The following is a 13,498-nucleotide window of genomic DNA, read 5'->3' on the forward strand; positions in this document are numbered from 1 at the left end:
CTTTCCCTCTGAGGTTTTGGGAGATCCTGTTTCTGAGAGGGCTTCTTCCTTGCCTGGTGTCATCATGCTCTTTGGAAACCAATTCAGGGTCTTTCCACCTTTCCCTGACTGATCTGAGGGTCTGAGCTATGTCTTTTGGCTCACTCCATAGGAGGACAGTGTTCCTGCTGTTGTTGCTCAGAATTTGTGCAGTGCTACCATTTGTTTGTTTGCTTTGTTTATTTCACACTGGAATCAAACCCAGGGCTGTGTGTGTGCTAAGGACATGCTCTAACACTGAGCCACACCCTCAGCAGCCCCCAATTCTTGAATTTGACTCTCCCTTACCTCTCTTGCTTGTCCTGAAAATGGGTTTCTGAGCTTGAGCCTGAGTTGGGTGTCCATTAGCTATGACCAGCTTCATTGGGCTCCACAGGCTCCCTGCTATCTGAGACGGTTGCATATTGAGGAGTGAGAGGAACCAAACCCAGAGCAGGAGAGCCTGGAGGTGGACACAGCCCACCTGTAGCAGAAGTTCATTGAAGTGAACCCCTCTGACCTGGGCACGGTTTTCACAGGTGAGAGGCCAGAGCCAGCTGGAGGCCACATGGCTCCCAATATCTTCAAACTTGTGGAGAGACAGCATTGTTGCACAGTGTCCTCCTTCTGAACAAGAAGATGACATGTGGCACTAACATACAAAGGACTAGCATATGCCCCTAAAACGCCAACCATGCTATTTTTTCCTCAATTGGAAAACCACATGCATTTGTCCTGCTGGCTCAGCAACCCAGGTGCCTACCTTTAGCCACTGGGGCCCTGGCTCTGGCCCCACCCAGCTTCCTAACTTGAGCCACCTGGTATGTTCTTAACCCTGCAGGTGTGGCACCATGGCCAGCTACCAAAAGGTTTTGTAACTCCTGTGCTACTGGAACTGGCATACCTGGTAGTTCATTGACCATCTGGTAGTTCAACTGACCTGGTAGTTCATTCTCATCTGCTCTGAGGTAAATGGCAGCTACCCTCAGCAATGAACTTAAGGAGGAGGTGTGTACAGGGCTGCTACCCAAAAGAGCCAGCTGTGGTGGTGACAGAGGGCCCAGTCTCTTGGCCCTGATGTTTGTAGACACACTTTAGCACACTCGCCTTCTTCAGCCTGGCCTGATGTGGATAGACCTGTGCAGTCTGTACTGGCAGGTTGGGCTGCTGCTCCATTCCACCATCTGCTGCATTCTGAGTGAGAGCCTGAGGAACCATGGAGGGAGGTGATAGAGAGCAAGTGTCAGGGAATACCACAGGAAGGGACAAGGTTGTTGCTGAAGTTTTCACACATGAGACACAAGGACGCTCTTCTATAAAGAACAGCAGCTGGTTAACAAAGGGATCCTTGTAGTGGTGTCAGGTCACTGAATCTGTTGGTAGTGAAGTTGGGTCCTTGGACTGATGAAGGGACCCACTGCACACAGGGCTAACACTGTCCTAGCTGGCAGTGGTCACTGTCAGACCATAGCAGGGAGAGGACCACCCTGCTCTGAAGCCTTCATCAGCATCTTCTGTGGCTTTGTAGTTGCTCAAGGGATCCATGGTCTAGGGAATTGGATCCAGGGTGTTATTAGCAATTGACCATCTTTACCATAAAAGGAAATAAAAGATTTTGAATTGTGTCATCTTTCCAGTTTCTAGGTTTGGGGGTAAAGCAGGAGAAATTTGTACACCATCTACTTCCCAAGTGACTAGGACCTGAGGTTGCTTTGCCACACTGCTCTCATGGATGGATTATTTGATAAAGTTAACTATAAAGGATTTATTAGAAAAGTGCTGTTTCTTGGACATGGAACAACATCAGATTTACAGTGGTTTCTAAGTGCTGACAAGTTTTTTTTTGTTTTGTTTTGTTTTTGTTTCCTTTTTTTCTGGTCACTAACTCTTCCTCCCTGCCATGTCCTGCCAGCTCAGGGGATGCAGCAATTCAGGCTCCTACCATCCAGTGAGTTGCCCACATCTTGCACCTCCAGAAATGTTGCAGTGACTAGACTAGCTGACAAAGAGTAAAAATTGGTAATCATTTTTTTCTTTTTCTTTTTGAAGGTCTTTATTTATTTTTCCAAACTAGTGCTTTTACAAGTGGTAGAATGGGGTTAATATGTAGATGATCAACTGACTTTTTAATGCTTTGTAAATACATTGTATTTCTCTGTGTCCTTTGTGCTAATGTACTCAGGACTAGGATGCCAAGTGCAGTGACTCTGCTTCTGTTACCTCTCCCTCGGGAAACTAGGAGGGGAGGCCTACTCACTCTGGTCTAGGCATGAGGCTATGCAGGATTTGGTGTGCTGTTTGGGACCAGAGTAGTGGTTTGTGTTTGAAGTCTGGAAATGGGTCTTCGTCTTTGGGGTTCTGCACACTTCTAGCATCATGTTTGGGATGGGATCTATGGGGTCCCTGGCTTCTCATGCACTCCTCTCAGGACCAGAAGCTTCCTTTTATGTCACCCAGGCTTTGTGTTTCTGTACTGAGGCTTCATAAATGTACATTTTCCTGCTGGTGAAGTTCTCTGTGGTTCATTGAAACTGAAAGCTGTGGTGCAGATCACTTGACCACTTGGTTTTGGAGATAGCAGTGCTTTCCTGAGGGATCTGCACTCATAATGGAGGAAGGCAGTGTGCTACAATGTTCCAAAACAGTCTGCATCTACCCCACCCCAACCCTTGTGGGTTGCTCCTGCAGAATGCCCCTGCATTGGGGTCAGATCCTCACTCCAGTAGCCACGAGTCTTGCTGCTCTGATCCATGGGAAGTTCAAGGAGAGAAAGAATTTGGGGCTAGAGCAACAAAGAACTTTGTTCTTCATGTACATGTCAGATGCTAGACTGTAAACCTGGGGGTCATCCTGCACACTGCCCCTGTGTCCTCACTGCCAGTCTTAAGGATGGCTGTGCTGTTGTGTGGCTGCCCATCCACATGCAGTCTGTGTAGATGCCGTCTAGACAGTGGTAGAAGCTAACAGAGAGGGATGTCCTCTTATGGTCTGTAGTGCCTTGGTGTTCCTGCTCAGATGCATGTATTGATGCTAGGTGGGAAAGTGTGTACACTACAGTAAAGTTCTGGTTCTAAATTCAGCTGGAGTGATGCCTGTTTATTGCCTTGTTTAAACTTTGTTTTCCTTTTGAGCCAAGAACATAAGACCATAGAAAGGCTTTAATTTCTTTCCACTTGCCTTTCTGTCTTGTGAAAAAAGACAGCAGACTCAATCCACATCAGTGATATTTAACATGCAACATGAAATGATTGAAAACAAATAGAAGCTGTTATCACTGGGCAACAGACCATACACCCAGAAATCACTGAGGTTGTGCAAGGTCTGTAGCCCACGCCTTGAAGCATAATGCATAGACATGTGTGTGGTTTTTCATACTGTAAAGGAGGCAGGTGGCCTGATTAAATTCAGCATTTATTTGGGAACAAAAGTGACATCTCTGGCTACTGCAGATGAGACAGGTGCTCTGGTGGCACAACAGCTATTGAAAATGCAGAGAGCTGGCATCTGGCATTCCTTTTAAGCTGTGCACCTCTCATGCTAAGGGCCAGAGTCTGCTGGCTCTGCCGAGTCTTGGGAGACACCTGAGAGATCAGCAGTGAGCCCAGAAGGTCCTGAATGAACTAAATGTGCATCAGGATTATCAGGAGCTTCTTCATAGTTTTTTTTGTTTACACTGCTAGAGATCAAACCCAGGGCCTCATGCACACTCAGCACATGCTCTATGACTGGGCTCTGGCCCCATCCCACTGTGGGTTTCTAAAAGCCCAAGTCCTGGATGCTTCACTACAGTGGGCTTCAGAAAGCTGAAAGAGGCACAGGATCCTGTGGTAGGGACAGTTTCTCTTGTGTAGCCCTTTGGGATTACTGAGGCTAAACTTGGACTATCTCAGAGTAAGTGCCCTCAGATAGAAAGACCCCACCTCACGTGGCCCAAGATTATTCCCAGATGGTTCTTCAAAGGTGAGCCCTGGGGGACATCAAGCCCCATCCCTCCCTTAAACCTTCCAGAGCAGGGAGCCTATTCACACATCACCACACAGACCCTCTCTGACCTTTCACCCTGACCAGGAGGAGCTCTGCCAAGCTCATTTTTTATACTACACATACGGGAGGCAGGCTCCTCTGCAGCTGTAGAGGTTCAGTAAATAGAGTGGTATTATTTTCTTACATGAAGGTGAAAGAGGTGAGGGCATCCTCTACCTGAGAGTCACTTTAGCAGTGAAGAGCAAGCATCTCTGTGGCTATGGGGTGCCCTGGCTTCTTTGGGAGCTTCCCAGGACTTGGTCAATGGAGAACACGCAGGGTGGGCCACACAGGTGGCAGAAGGTGATCTGGGGATTGAGGTGTCCTAAGTGGACAGGAGGCCAAGTAACTGCTAGGTGGAGAGCCTGGGAATAAGGCTTCCCCAAGAGGAAGTGAGTCTTTGCTGGGCAAGATCCACCAGCTGGAAGACCTGGAATGCCCATCCTAAGACAAGAGCAAGGTACAACCTCATGGTGCCCAACGCACCGTGCTTGGACTCAGTGCAGCACCCGTCCTCTGCACTAGGCATTTGCATTTATGGTGTTTTGTTCTTTTTGTTATTTTTTACTTGTAGATGGAAAAATACCTTTATTTTAATTTATTTTTATGTGGTGCTGAAGATTAAAACCAGCGCTTCACACGTGCGAGGCAAGCACTCTACTACTGAGCTTACAACCCCAGCCCTGGCTGTTTGGTTCTTTATTATAGTTTTTTTATACATGTATGACAGTGGAATATATTATAATTCTTATTACACAAATAAAACACAATTTTTCCTATCTCTTGTTTTATACAAAGTATATTTTCACAAATTTGTGTCTTTGTACATCTACTTTGGATAATAATGTCCATCACATTTCCCCATCATCTTGAAACATTTCCTGTCTGTCTAAATAACTAGTGTAAACAAAATATAATTGTGTTGTTCTTTCCCATGAGGTGTAGTTCAGGTGTAGGCCCCATCTAGGACAACCAAGGGTAGCTGTCCTCAGACAGGTTTGTCAGCCTGTGGCAGCTCAGAGGTGGCCACTATTGCCGGTTGTCTTTGGTCAGGTTGTGTGCCAGCCAGTTCACTTTGGTCTTCCAGCTCTCCCTCAGGGCTTCATTGAACTTCACCCTGAAGTGCTTCAGCCCCTCCTCCTCCGTCTTCCCCAGCGCCAGGGTGTCCTGGGACAGAATCATCACAACTGCATCAACATTCAGGGATCCTGACCCTGCTGCATCTGCAATCCCTTCTGCCTCCCTATACTCCTGCACCCTCGGGTTGTTGAAATTCCTTCCTAAAAGAACTGCAAGCAGAGGGTCAGGCAGCCTCACCTTAGCTGAGAGAAGGGCAGGAGAAGCTTTAGGGAATACACCCCCTCCCACTCTGCCTCTCACTAACTGAAAAGACAGGAATGCAAAGTGTCTTGCAAACCTACAAGAGACTTTATCTCATGCATGAAAGATACTGAGGACACATGGTATAACCAAACAAGATCACAGTTCACCTGCAACTGGGCGGGAATAGGCCCAGGAAGTGCAACATTCTGGCCACTTCCCACCATACTGCACTGCTGGGCCTGGGATGGCATGAGGGCCGCCATCTGAGAGGTGAATCTCCTAGGTCCCTGAGCTGTTCGGGCAAGATGCACTCTGACCAGGATGAGCTCTGCCAAGCTCATTTTTTATACTATACATAGGGAAGGCAGGCTCCTCCACAGCTGTAGACATTCAGGCAGGCCTTGTGAAGTTTGTGGTAGACCCTGGCCTCCAGTCTGGTGTGGTCCTGTGCTGGCATACCTTCAAATAGTGGATGTCATTGGAGGAGCTTAGCTCAGGCAGGCCTGCTGCCTGCATCAGAGCAAAGAGTTGGAGGATGAGGAGCCCATGGCGCCGCAGAATGCTGTAGGCCTGTTCACAGTAGCCTCGAAACCTGCAGAGGTGGAGGAAATAGATAAATCCCTGGGTCCTCCCTGCCATCCCCAGCCCCAAACAAGCAGGGGTTCTGCATCCAGCCAGCACCTGCCACTGAGTGTCTGCCCCTGGCCTGGACCTGCCTCCTACACCTCTCATGGACCTCCTGTTTGCACTGCCCAACAGGGTACTCTTGGATTGGGGTGCACCTGCAGAGAAGGCAGCACCCCCAGGGTGGAGGCAGGAGTTAGCCTGAGGGTTATGTCCCCATCCCTGCCCCTGGCTGGACACTGTCCCCTCACTGGGGCCCTGGGCACCCTCACCTTTCAAATTTCTCATTATTACTAGTATTGCCCTGCTGAATCACGTGGACAAAGTCATGGGTGAGGATGAATGGGACTCGCTCATGGTTGATTCCAAACTTGGTCTTGAAATTCCCCAGAATGTGGCCAAAGTCAATGTGAAATAGCTGAGGGGAGGGAAGGGCAGGGAGAATAGGCTTCACAAAGAGAGATTCCAGTTAGAGGAAGTCAGCAGGACTTGGGACACTCTTCTGGGAGGTATGGGTAGGTCAGAGAGGCCACTGGGCCAGGGATGTAAGACAAGCTCACTGGGCAGCTGAACACAGTGCCCCTTACCTGCCCATTCTCACGGATCATGATGTTGTCACTGTGCCGGTCACCGATGCCCAGCACATATGTAGCCACACAGTAGCCAGCACAAGAGAGGGTGAAATCCTCAATGGCTCGATCCAGGGCTTCTCTGGGTGGGGAAGATTGAAAACCAGGGCTCCTTATATTTTCCCTCCTCTTGAATCCGGCCTTGTGTTAATCAACAAGGAGGGCATTATTCTGGAGCATAGGTCACCATGCCCAGCTTGAAATTGCCCCCTTCTTCCACACAATACCATTCAGAGAAGCCAAGGTCTATGTATTAGATGAAGAGAGGCTGCATAAAGAGGCACAACTGACAGCCAAGTCCCTAGGTGTGTGACTGGCCCCTTGGTAGAAGCTCTGGGCTCAGGCAATATCACAGATGCTAGCCATAGCACCAGCTATTTCAAACCACAGCAGAACCCACTCAAGCTGTATATTTGTGACTAAACACAGTGGTGGTTTTAACGCCCAAAGAGTTGAGTAGCATAACACAGCCATGAAAAATGGACACCCAGGAACAGTCCTACCCCAAATCAGATGTGGGCCAGTGCTCAGCTGAGCCAAGCAGCCATGGAAACTGTCACAGGCCTTCCCTCACCTTTCACTCTATGGAGCCTCTCCCAGGAATAAGAAAGCCTACCCAGGGTTCTTGGACTTGAGCCAGTTGAGCAGGGCATCCTTGTTGAAGGCAGCCATGGCAGCCAGGTTGCTCTGGTTCAGCTGGATGTTGGCAATGGTGTCCGAGTGCTGCACCGCCTCAATGAGGCCCATGTAGTCACCAGTGGGAAGGCAGCCATAGGGGGTCATCCTAGCACATGAGAAGAGGCACAGGCAGACACTATGGTTAAGGACATTCTCTGGGGCTACTGGAACCCCCTGGAAATTGAGGCACCCAACAAAACCACAGGGAATACTGCTAAAATTCCTAAGGATGCCAGATGGGGTGTGGGGCTCTGGGGAAGGTGCCTTAGAGACACAGAACTGGCACCCAAGTTGCAGAGCACACCTTGGCTGGGCTCATGTTTGCTCTGAAGAGAATGAGTCAGTGGGCTTGGAAGAAGGTGGCACTGCTCCCCAAGGGGTAGGAAGCCAGGAAATAGGAGCTGAGCACCAGGAATGGCCTTACCCAAACCCCTCCAGCTCCCCTACCCCTCTTGTAAGAACAGCCGCTCTCACATCCAACAGGGAGGTGTCAGTTTAGACCAGGAACTCCTCCAGGAGCAGGCTCTGAGGCCTGTTACAGACCCAAACAAACAGGTGGTGGATAGAGGCCCCACCTTAGGTCCAGGCCCTCCTGCTTCCACAGGGCGTCCATGAGCTGGATCATCTGCAGAGTCAGCATGTCCTGGCGGAGGTCTGGAAGGGCAGGAGTTTCTAGTGGGTTATACACCCATGCAAGGCTCAGAGTATCTGAGCTCTGTCTTCTCAGGGAAGCCCCTGGGGCCCTACCACAGAATAGTATTGGCCTAGGTGAGAAGGCCAAGGCCTCAGCATGTCCCCTGCCCAGCCTGGCTCACCATCCCTGTTCTTAAAGATGATGCCAACGCTGTCACCACTGCCTGCCTCCTCACTGCTGTACATGATCCACAGGGGTTTCATCTTGGAGTCCATGAAGGTGCACCTTTCCACACTGCAGGTAGAGGGCCGTGTTGCCCTGGGCGGTTGGGGGCTTAGGGTGGGGAGGGGGCTTAGGGCCTGGCTCCAGGTGGGGCTAGGCCTGGGGCTCACCAGACTTCTGCCAGCATCGTGCTGGGGTCCAATGGGGACTGCAAGTGTGAAAGGGCTTCTAGATAAGTATCCTGGCACATGTACAAGTGCATCAGCTCCTTAGTTTGGGGCTTGGTGGTCTTCTGGGAGCTCACCTTCACAAAGTCGCTCAGGGCCTTCAGCTTGCTCAGTGCTTCTGCCTGGTGGGCAGAATGGAGTAGCAGCAGTGCACATGAGCCTGAGCCAGAACCAGGAGTATGACTGTGAAGGGGCCTGGAAGGGGAGCCCGCCTCAGGCACAGGCACTCTGAGCCTCACCTGCTTCATCAGCACCTTCATGTGGTGGGTGCTGCCCCTGAAGTAGGCCTCCATGATGAGGCCAAAACGCAAGGCCACGGACGGCACATGCATCTCAGAGCTGGAGGGAGAAGATGGGGCTGAGAATGGCCAGGAGTGGCACATAGCGCCTCCTCAGCCCAGTAAACATGAGGTCAGCAGGAGACCCTCATCCCCCATGGCTTTTCTAGGTTTCCAAGGAATCAGCAGGGGTGCATCCAGCTACCGAAGATGCCAGAATAGGAAGTGGCCAATCTTTCCGTTGGCCAGAGCCCGGTCCAACAAGAATTGGGTCAGTTTGCAGTCCAGGTAGGACTTGTACTTGAGGACCTGCACCAGCTGCAGCAAGCACTGGAGAAGCTTGTCGTCCCTGTAGGGGAGGAAGGCTGGTTGAGTCTGGGGTTCTGAAACTCAGGAAAGAGGTCTCCAGCTGGCAGGTGACTGGAAAGAGGGTGAGGCCAGCCTAAGCTCATCTCCACCCAGCACCCACTTCCAGGTTGCCAGGGCAAGATGTCTTAGTGAGGAACTGGCAGCATGTGGGCCTCAGTGCCCAGCTGGGACTCACGTCAGTTTCTGCAAGGACCTGATGGCAAAGGAGCCCACGTGGCAGTCAGGGAAGCTGAAGTCCAGCAGCTCCAGGGCATTCAGGACAGGAAGCTCGGGCCAGGAGCACAGCAGGTAGAGCATCTGGAGGACGCTTTGCAGTCAGGTGGTGGGGGGCCCACTGCTATCTCTCTACTCCAGCTGTGCCCCTGGTGCCCCTCTCCACCCACCTGGGCCACATCCTCGTGCTTGTTCCACTTGGTCACGAGCAGCAGGTGGGCCAGAGCCTCTGGGAAGTGCTCCTGCACTTCATGCCGCATCTTCCACACCAGGTCCTTCTCATGCTCATACAGCTCTCCCAACCCCCGCTGCTCCAGGATTCCCTGCAGCTGCAGCTTCTAAGGGGCGCAGGCAGACTGAGGCCTCCAGCCCAGCACCTGGCTCCATGCCCCACCAGCACCCCAGCTCACATCCTCCTTGGTAGTAGGCCCATGCTCCCCGTGACGTCCCAGCTCTAGAATCTGCAACAAGTGTACCTGCTGTGAGCTCCCCAGGCCTGGGCCAGCACTGGCAGGGCTCTAGGCAGGGCGTCTACACCTCAGCACTACTGCCAACCACTCTTGCTGGTGGGAGCCCTCCTGCATACTGCAGGGCATTCAGTAGCATCTCCAGGCTCAGCCTGCCTCAGGCCAGTAGTACCTCTCCCATCGGCTGTGACAGCAAAATGTCATCAGACATCACCAACATCCCCTGGTGGGCCACATAGCTACCGGAACGCCTCAAATCAGCATGATAACCTAGCCCCCAGAAATGGGCAAAGCCTGGGGTGGCCAGGGACCCCGTCTGAGGAGCTCCAGGAAAGCTCCTGGTTAGCGCTCAGCTTCCAAGAAGGACCTCACTGACCTTCTCCAGGGCAGGGTAGTACATAGGGTGAGGGGCCACCTCGGGCAGGTAGATGACCAGGGTGACAGCACTCTCTGTGTTGGGATTGCTATGCACGGTACCCATGGGGTTCAGCAGGTCTCCTTTCTCATCTGAAGGCAGGGAGAGATGTAGTTGTAGGGGAACCAGTTCTGGATGCCTTACCCTCCAAGAGCCTCTCCCTGCTGGGCCTGGGTCCACCTGGGACAGAGGGCCACATATAGAGGCAGAGCTCCCCAGTCTTGAGCTGGTCCTTGTAGTCAAACAGCATGAGGTTGACCCAGGCGATTGGGCAGTCCTGGAGAAGGATACTACAGATCAGAGTGAGCCTCTTCTTGTTCATATGCAGAATGGAACCAGTCTCCAGGCCAAGCAGGAGAGAAGATCCAGACTGCATGGAAGGTCTCCAAGTTAGACCCAGGAGGAGGGGAAGGACCCGCTATCTCTTTCCTATCAGAGTTTCTGTAATTAAGCCAGAAAGATCCCTTCCTGGCTGCCTGCATCTTCACACCCAGCATCCAGAGGCACTTGAGTAAGCTCACCAGTCCCATAGCTGGCCCAGGACAAGGGGCAAGTCACATCCTGGGTCTAGTGACTTGGGGCCCAGCCACACTCTCCCCAGGCAGCCACTCACTCATCATTTCTGTCCCCCTGAGAACACTGTCCTTCCACCAAGGGAGCTGCCTCCAGGACCCCTAAGGACCACAGGTCTGGGCTAGATATTTCATGTCAGGCAACTCATGAGCTGTTACTCAGGCAGCACAGGAAGCCAGACTAAGGAGTCAGACTAGGGAAGGCAGAGAGACTGGGGTCCCCAGGCTCTCCCAGGAACCTGTTCTCAGGGTGCCTGCCTGTGGGAGCAGGATGGCAAGAGGCCCCAGTAAGGGGTTTCACTGGGTGTCTGAGGCCTGGGCCTTTCCCAGTCAGCCCAACCCACCTCCTTCTTGGGTTTTTTCTTGCTAGAGTGCACCTTCTTGGCCTTCTCCATCACCACATAGAGTGCAAAGCAGAGCCGGGCCATGCGCGGCAGGTCACAGATGTGGATGTCAAACTCCAGATGCTGCTTCCACATGGGCTCTGAGCACACGCTCACCTCCAAGCTGGACATCGTCTTGCACAGCATCTCATTGCCATGGAAGAGCCCAGCCTGCACCACCAGCTGGGGAAGGGGTACAGGGCATGGATGAGGGAGTAAAGGCCCAACCCCATCTAAAGTTCCAATCCTCTCCTTGAAGGTCCCCATTTACACAGGGGTCCAAATCTTCTTCTTGCATTGAGAGTGGTCCAGCAGTGTGTAGGCTGGCAGCTCAGTGGTACAGGTGTCTTGCGGCATTGGTACCCCAGGATGCGCTGGGGCAAGCCAGTCTCAGTACACTTGACTCTGTGGGTCAACTCAGAACCTCAGTTTCCTCATCAGGGTTCAGAAGTTCCAGGGTCCCTTCTGCTTCTAACAGCTCTGGCTACCTTCATGCTTAGCATCTTCTGAGCCCCATGTGGCTCCAGTCTCCAGTGTACCTGTTTCAGTTCCAACCTGCCAGCCCATCCCCAGAGCAGCTCCCACCCAGTCCTCCGTGACTCCTGCAGACACAACCCCCTTCCCAGATTGTAAAGTAATGCCAAAAAAAAAGAGACCCAGACAAGACATGCTACGCTCTGTGGACCCAGACAGGCATCACCTCCCAGAAGTGGGACAATAAATCCACCTCTGCAGGTGGTTCTAAGTGCAGAGGAGCCATGAAAGTGCTTTTTGAAGAGACAACAGGGCACTGTTCCCCAAGCCCATGGGGGCTCAGCTTCCAGGGGAACCATGTGCAGTGTCCCCCAGACTCTGGGCACCCCTGGGTTGGTAACCCCTGGAAGCACCTCAGCCCAGCTGCAGCCAGCTTCTATGGTGCCTTACACATCTCTGACTGGGCCTCCTACTTCAATGGGCTGTGTCTGATTCCACAAGCTCCACCAAAGTCAAATACCCACAAGTTGCTTGGCCCAGGTTTCCATTAATTGGCCTCCCTGGCCTGCTGGCCTGCTCCCCTCCCCTCTTATTGTTTGGATGTGGTTCACAGCCAATCCAGGCAGAGATAATGAGTAATGTGCCCAGGTGACTTTTGTGTGACACCCTCCCACTCTTCTTTCTCTGCTGCCCCTCCAGGCTACAGCACACCCTGTTTGTGAAAAAAAAAAAAAAACACACACAAAAACACCTGTCCACTCACCTGGTACCCGAGCCCCTACCTTCATCTGCTCATCAGCATTGATTCTGCTGCCCTGGATGAGCTCAATGCAGAAAGGCTGTCCCAGTGACCACAGGGACACAGAGGAAGGCTAGAGAGGAGAGGAGAGGGGCTTAAATCCCAGCTCATTCCCCTGGCTACTGAAAGGCTGGGGAGAGGGGGAGAAGGTCCCAAATTTATGGCAAGGTTCAGAAACCTGTCGCCAACACCAACCTTTACTAATCTGCCACACAGGGGCCCAGGGGCTCCAGCCCCCCTGAGATCTGCAGAGAAGTAGGCAATCTGGGATTGCAGTAGCTCAGACAGGACCCTACCCTGGGTGTCAGCTCAAGGCCCTGACTCTCCAAAAGGACTGCACCATCCAAAGTCCCCTGGATCAACACCTAGCCCTGGTGCTGCCCAAGAGGCTCTAGGATTGGCCAAAAGGAGGTAGGAAGAGAAAAACGGTAAGAAAAGGGAGGACATCATCTCACCTTCTTCATGGGAATGGGGGGCGGTTTGGTGTGTGGTTTCTGGACCTGAGGGGTCGGTTTTCTCTGCTCATCCCTCATGGCAAGGATGGAAGAGGAGTGCACCATGGTCAGGTGGGGGGTCTGTCCACTGTGCAGGCAGCTGCATATGTACTGAGATGAGAGTGTAAGATTGAACTGTCAATGGGTGGTATATCCATTCCCTGGAACCAAGAGAGACCCACAGTCTGGCTCTCTCACTCCTGTGCTGGCCCCTTCTAGAGTGGTAGGGATCCCAGAGTGCAGAGGGCTCCTTGCAGGCCTCACCTTGAATTGACAGTGCAGGTAGCTGCCATAGAGGTACTCATGCCTCCTATTCACCTGCAGCACATAGTCCTCAGGCTGCTCCATTGTGAGCTTCTGGTACATCTTGGCCTTCTTCTGGAGGGCACAGGCCATCAGCGCTAGGGGCACATCCTTGGTGGACACCTGGATGGTGAAGCTCTCCCGTGGGGAGGAGGGAGGGTTGGCATGCTGCTCTCAGGCCCATAGGCTTCTGGGGAAAAGGGGCAAGGCCACATGCCTGCCTTTATTGGGTATCCCCAAGTGTGAGCCCTACAAGGGCAGGGCCTGGGTCATTCACTGGTGAAAGTAACAGCAGACACCCAGGAAATACTTGTCCAGTGAATTAAGGGACCAATTCAGCCTTGGTGAGCTTA

General features: G+C 52.2%; 1 protein-coding gene across 30 annotated transcripts in view; it reads right to left on the reverse strand.

The window, feature by feature from the left end:
- Positions 1 to 4,744: 4,744 nt before the first annotated feature.
- LOC144252070 (phosphatidylinositol 4,5-bisphosphate 3-kinase catalytic subunit delta isoform-like) overlaps positions 4,745 to 13,498 on the reverse strand; it is a 132,174-nt gene continuing 123,420 nt past the window's right edge. For 25 of the 30 annotated variants that reach the window (XM_077794614.1, XM_077794611.1, XM_077794608.1 and 22 more), the window contains 18 exons: positions 13,107 to 13,268; positions 12,804 to 12,953; positions 12,332 to 12,421; positions 11,037 to 11,258; positions 10,301 to 10,397; positions 10,082 to 10,212; positions 9,409 to 9,576; positions 9,201 to 9,322; positions 8,862 to 9,005; positions 8,618 to 8,717; positions 8,322 to 8,500; positions 8,111 to 8,223; positions 7,871 to 7,949; positions 7,234 to 7,401; positions 6,576 to 6,699; positions 6,261 to 6,406; positions 5,824 to 5,956; positions 4,745 to 5,208 (listed from right to left, as the gene is read on the reverse strand). In XM_077794614.1, coding sequence (XP_077650740.1) covers positions 5,071 to 5,208; positions 5,824 to 5,956; positions 6,261 to 6,406; positions 6,576 to 6,699; positions 7,234 to 7,401; positions 7,871 to 7,949; positions 8,111 to 8,223; positions 8,322 to 8,500; positions 8,618 to 8,717; positions 8,862 to 9,005; positions 9,201 to 9,322; positions 9,409 to 9,576; positions 10,082 to 10,212; positions 10,301 to 10,397; positions 11,037 to 11,258; positions 12,332 to 12,421; positions 12,804 to 12,953; positions 13,107 to 13,268 — 2,466 coding nt within the window. In that variant the 3' untranslated portion in view covers positions 4,745 to 5,070. Of the gene's footprint in view, positions 5,209 to 5,823; positions 5,957 to 6,260; positions 6,407 to 6,575; positions 6,700 to 7,233; positions 7,402 to 7,870; positions 7,950 to 8,110; positions 8,224 to 8,321; positions 8,501 to 8,617; positions 8,718 to 8,861; positions 9,006 to 9,200; positions 9,323 to 9,408; positions 9,577 to 9,648; positions 9,700 to 10,081; positions 10,213 to 10,300; positions 10,398 to 11,036; positions 11,259 to 11,346; positions 11,507 to 12,331; positions 12,422 to 12,803; positions 12,954 to 13,106; positions 13,269 to 13,498 lie in introns of those variants that run through there. The other 5 variants (XM_077794633.1, XM_077794622.1, XM_077794631.1 and 2 more) reach the window with 5 other exon arrangements.

Source organism: Urocitellus parryii, unplaced genomic scaffold (genome assembly GCF_045843805.1).
Source record: "Urocitellus parryii isolate mUroPar1 unplaced genomic scaffold, mUroPar1.hap1 Scaffold_37, whole genome shotgun sequence".
NCBI classification, from domain to species: Eukaryota; Metazoa; Chordata; class Mammalia; order Rodentia; family Sciuridae; genus Urocitellus; species Urocitellus parryii.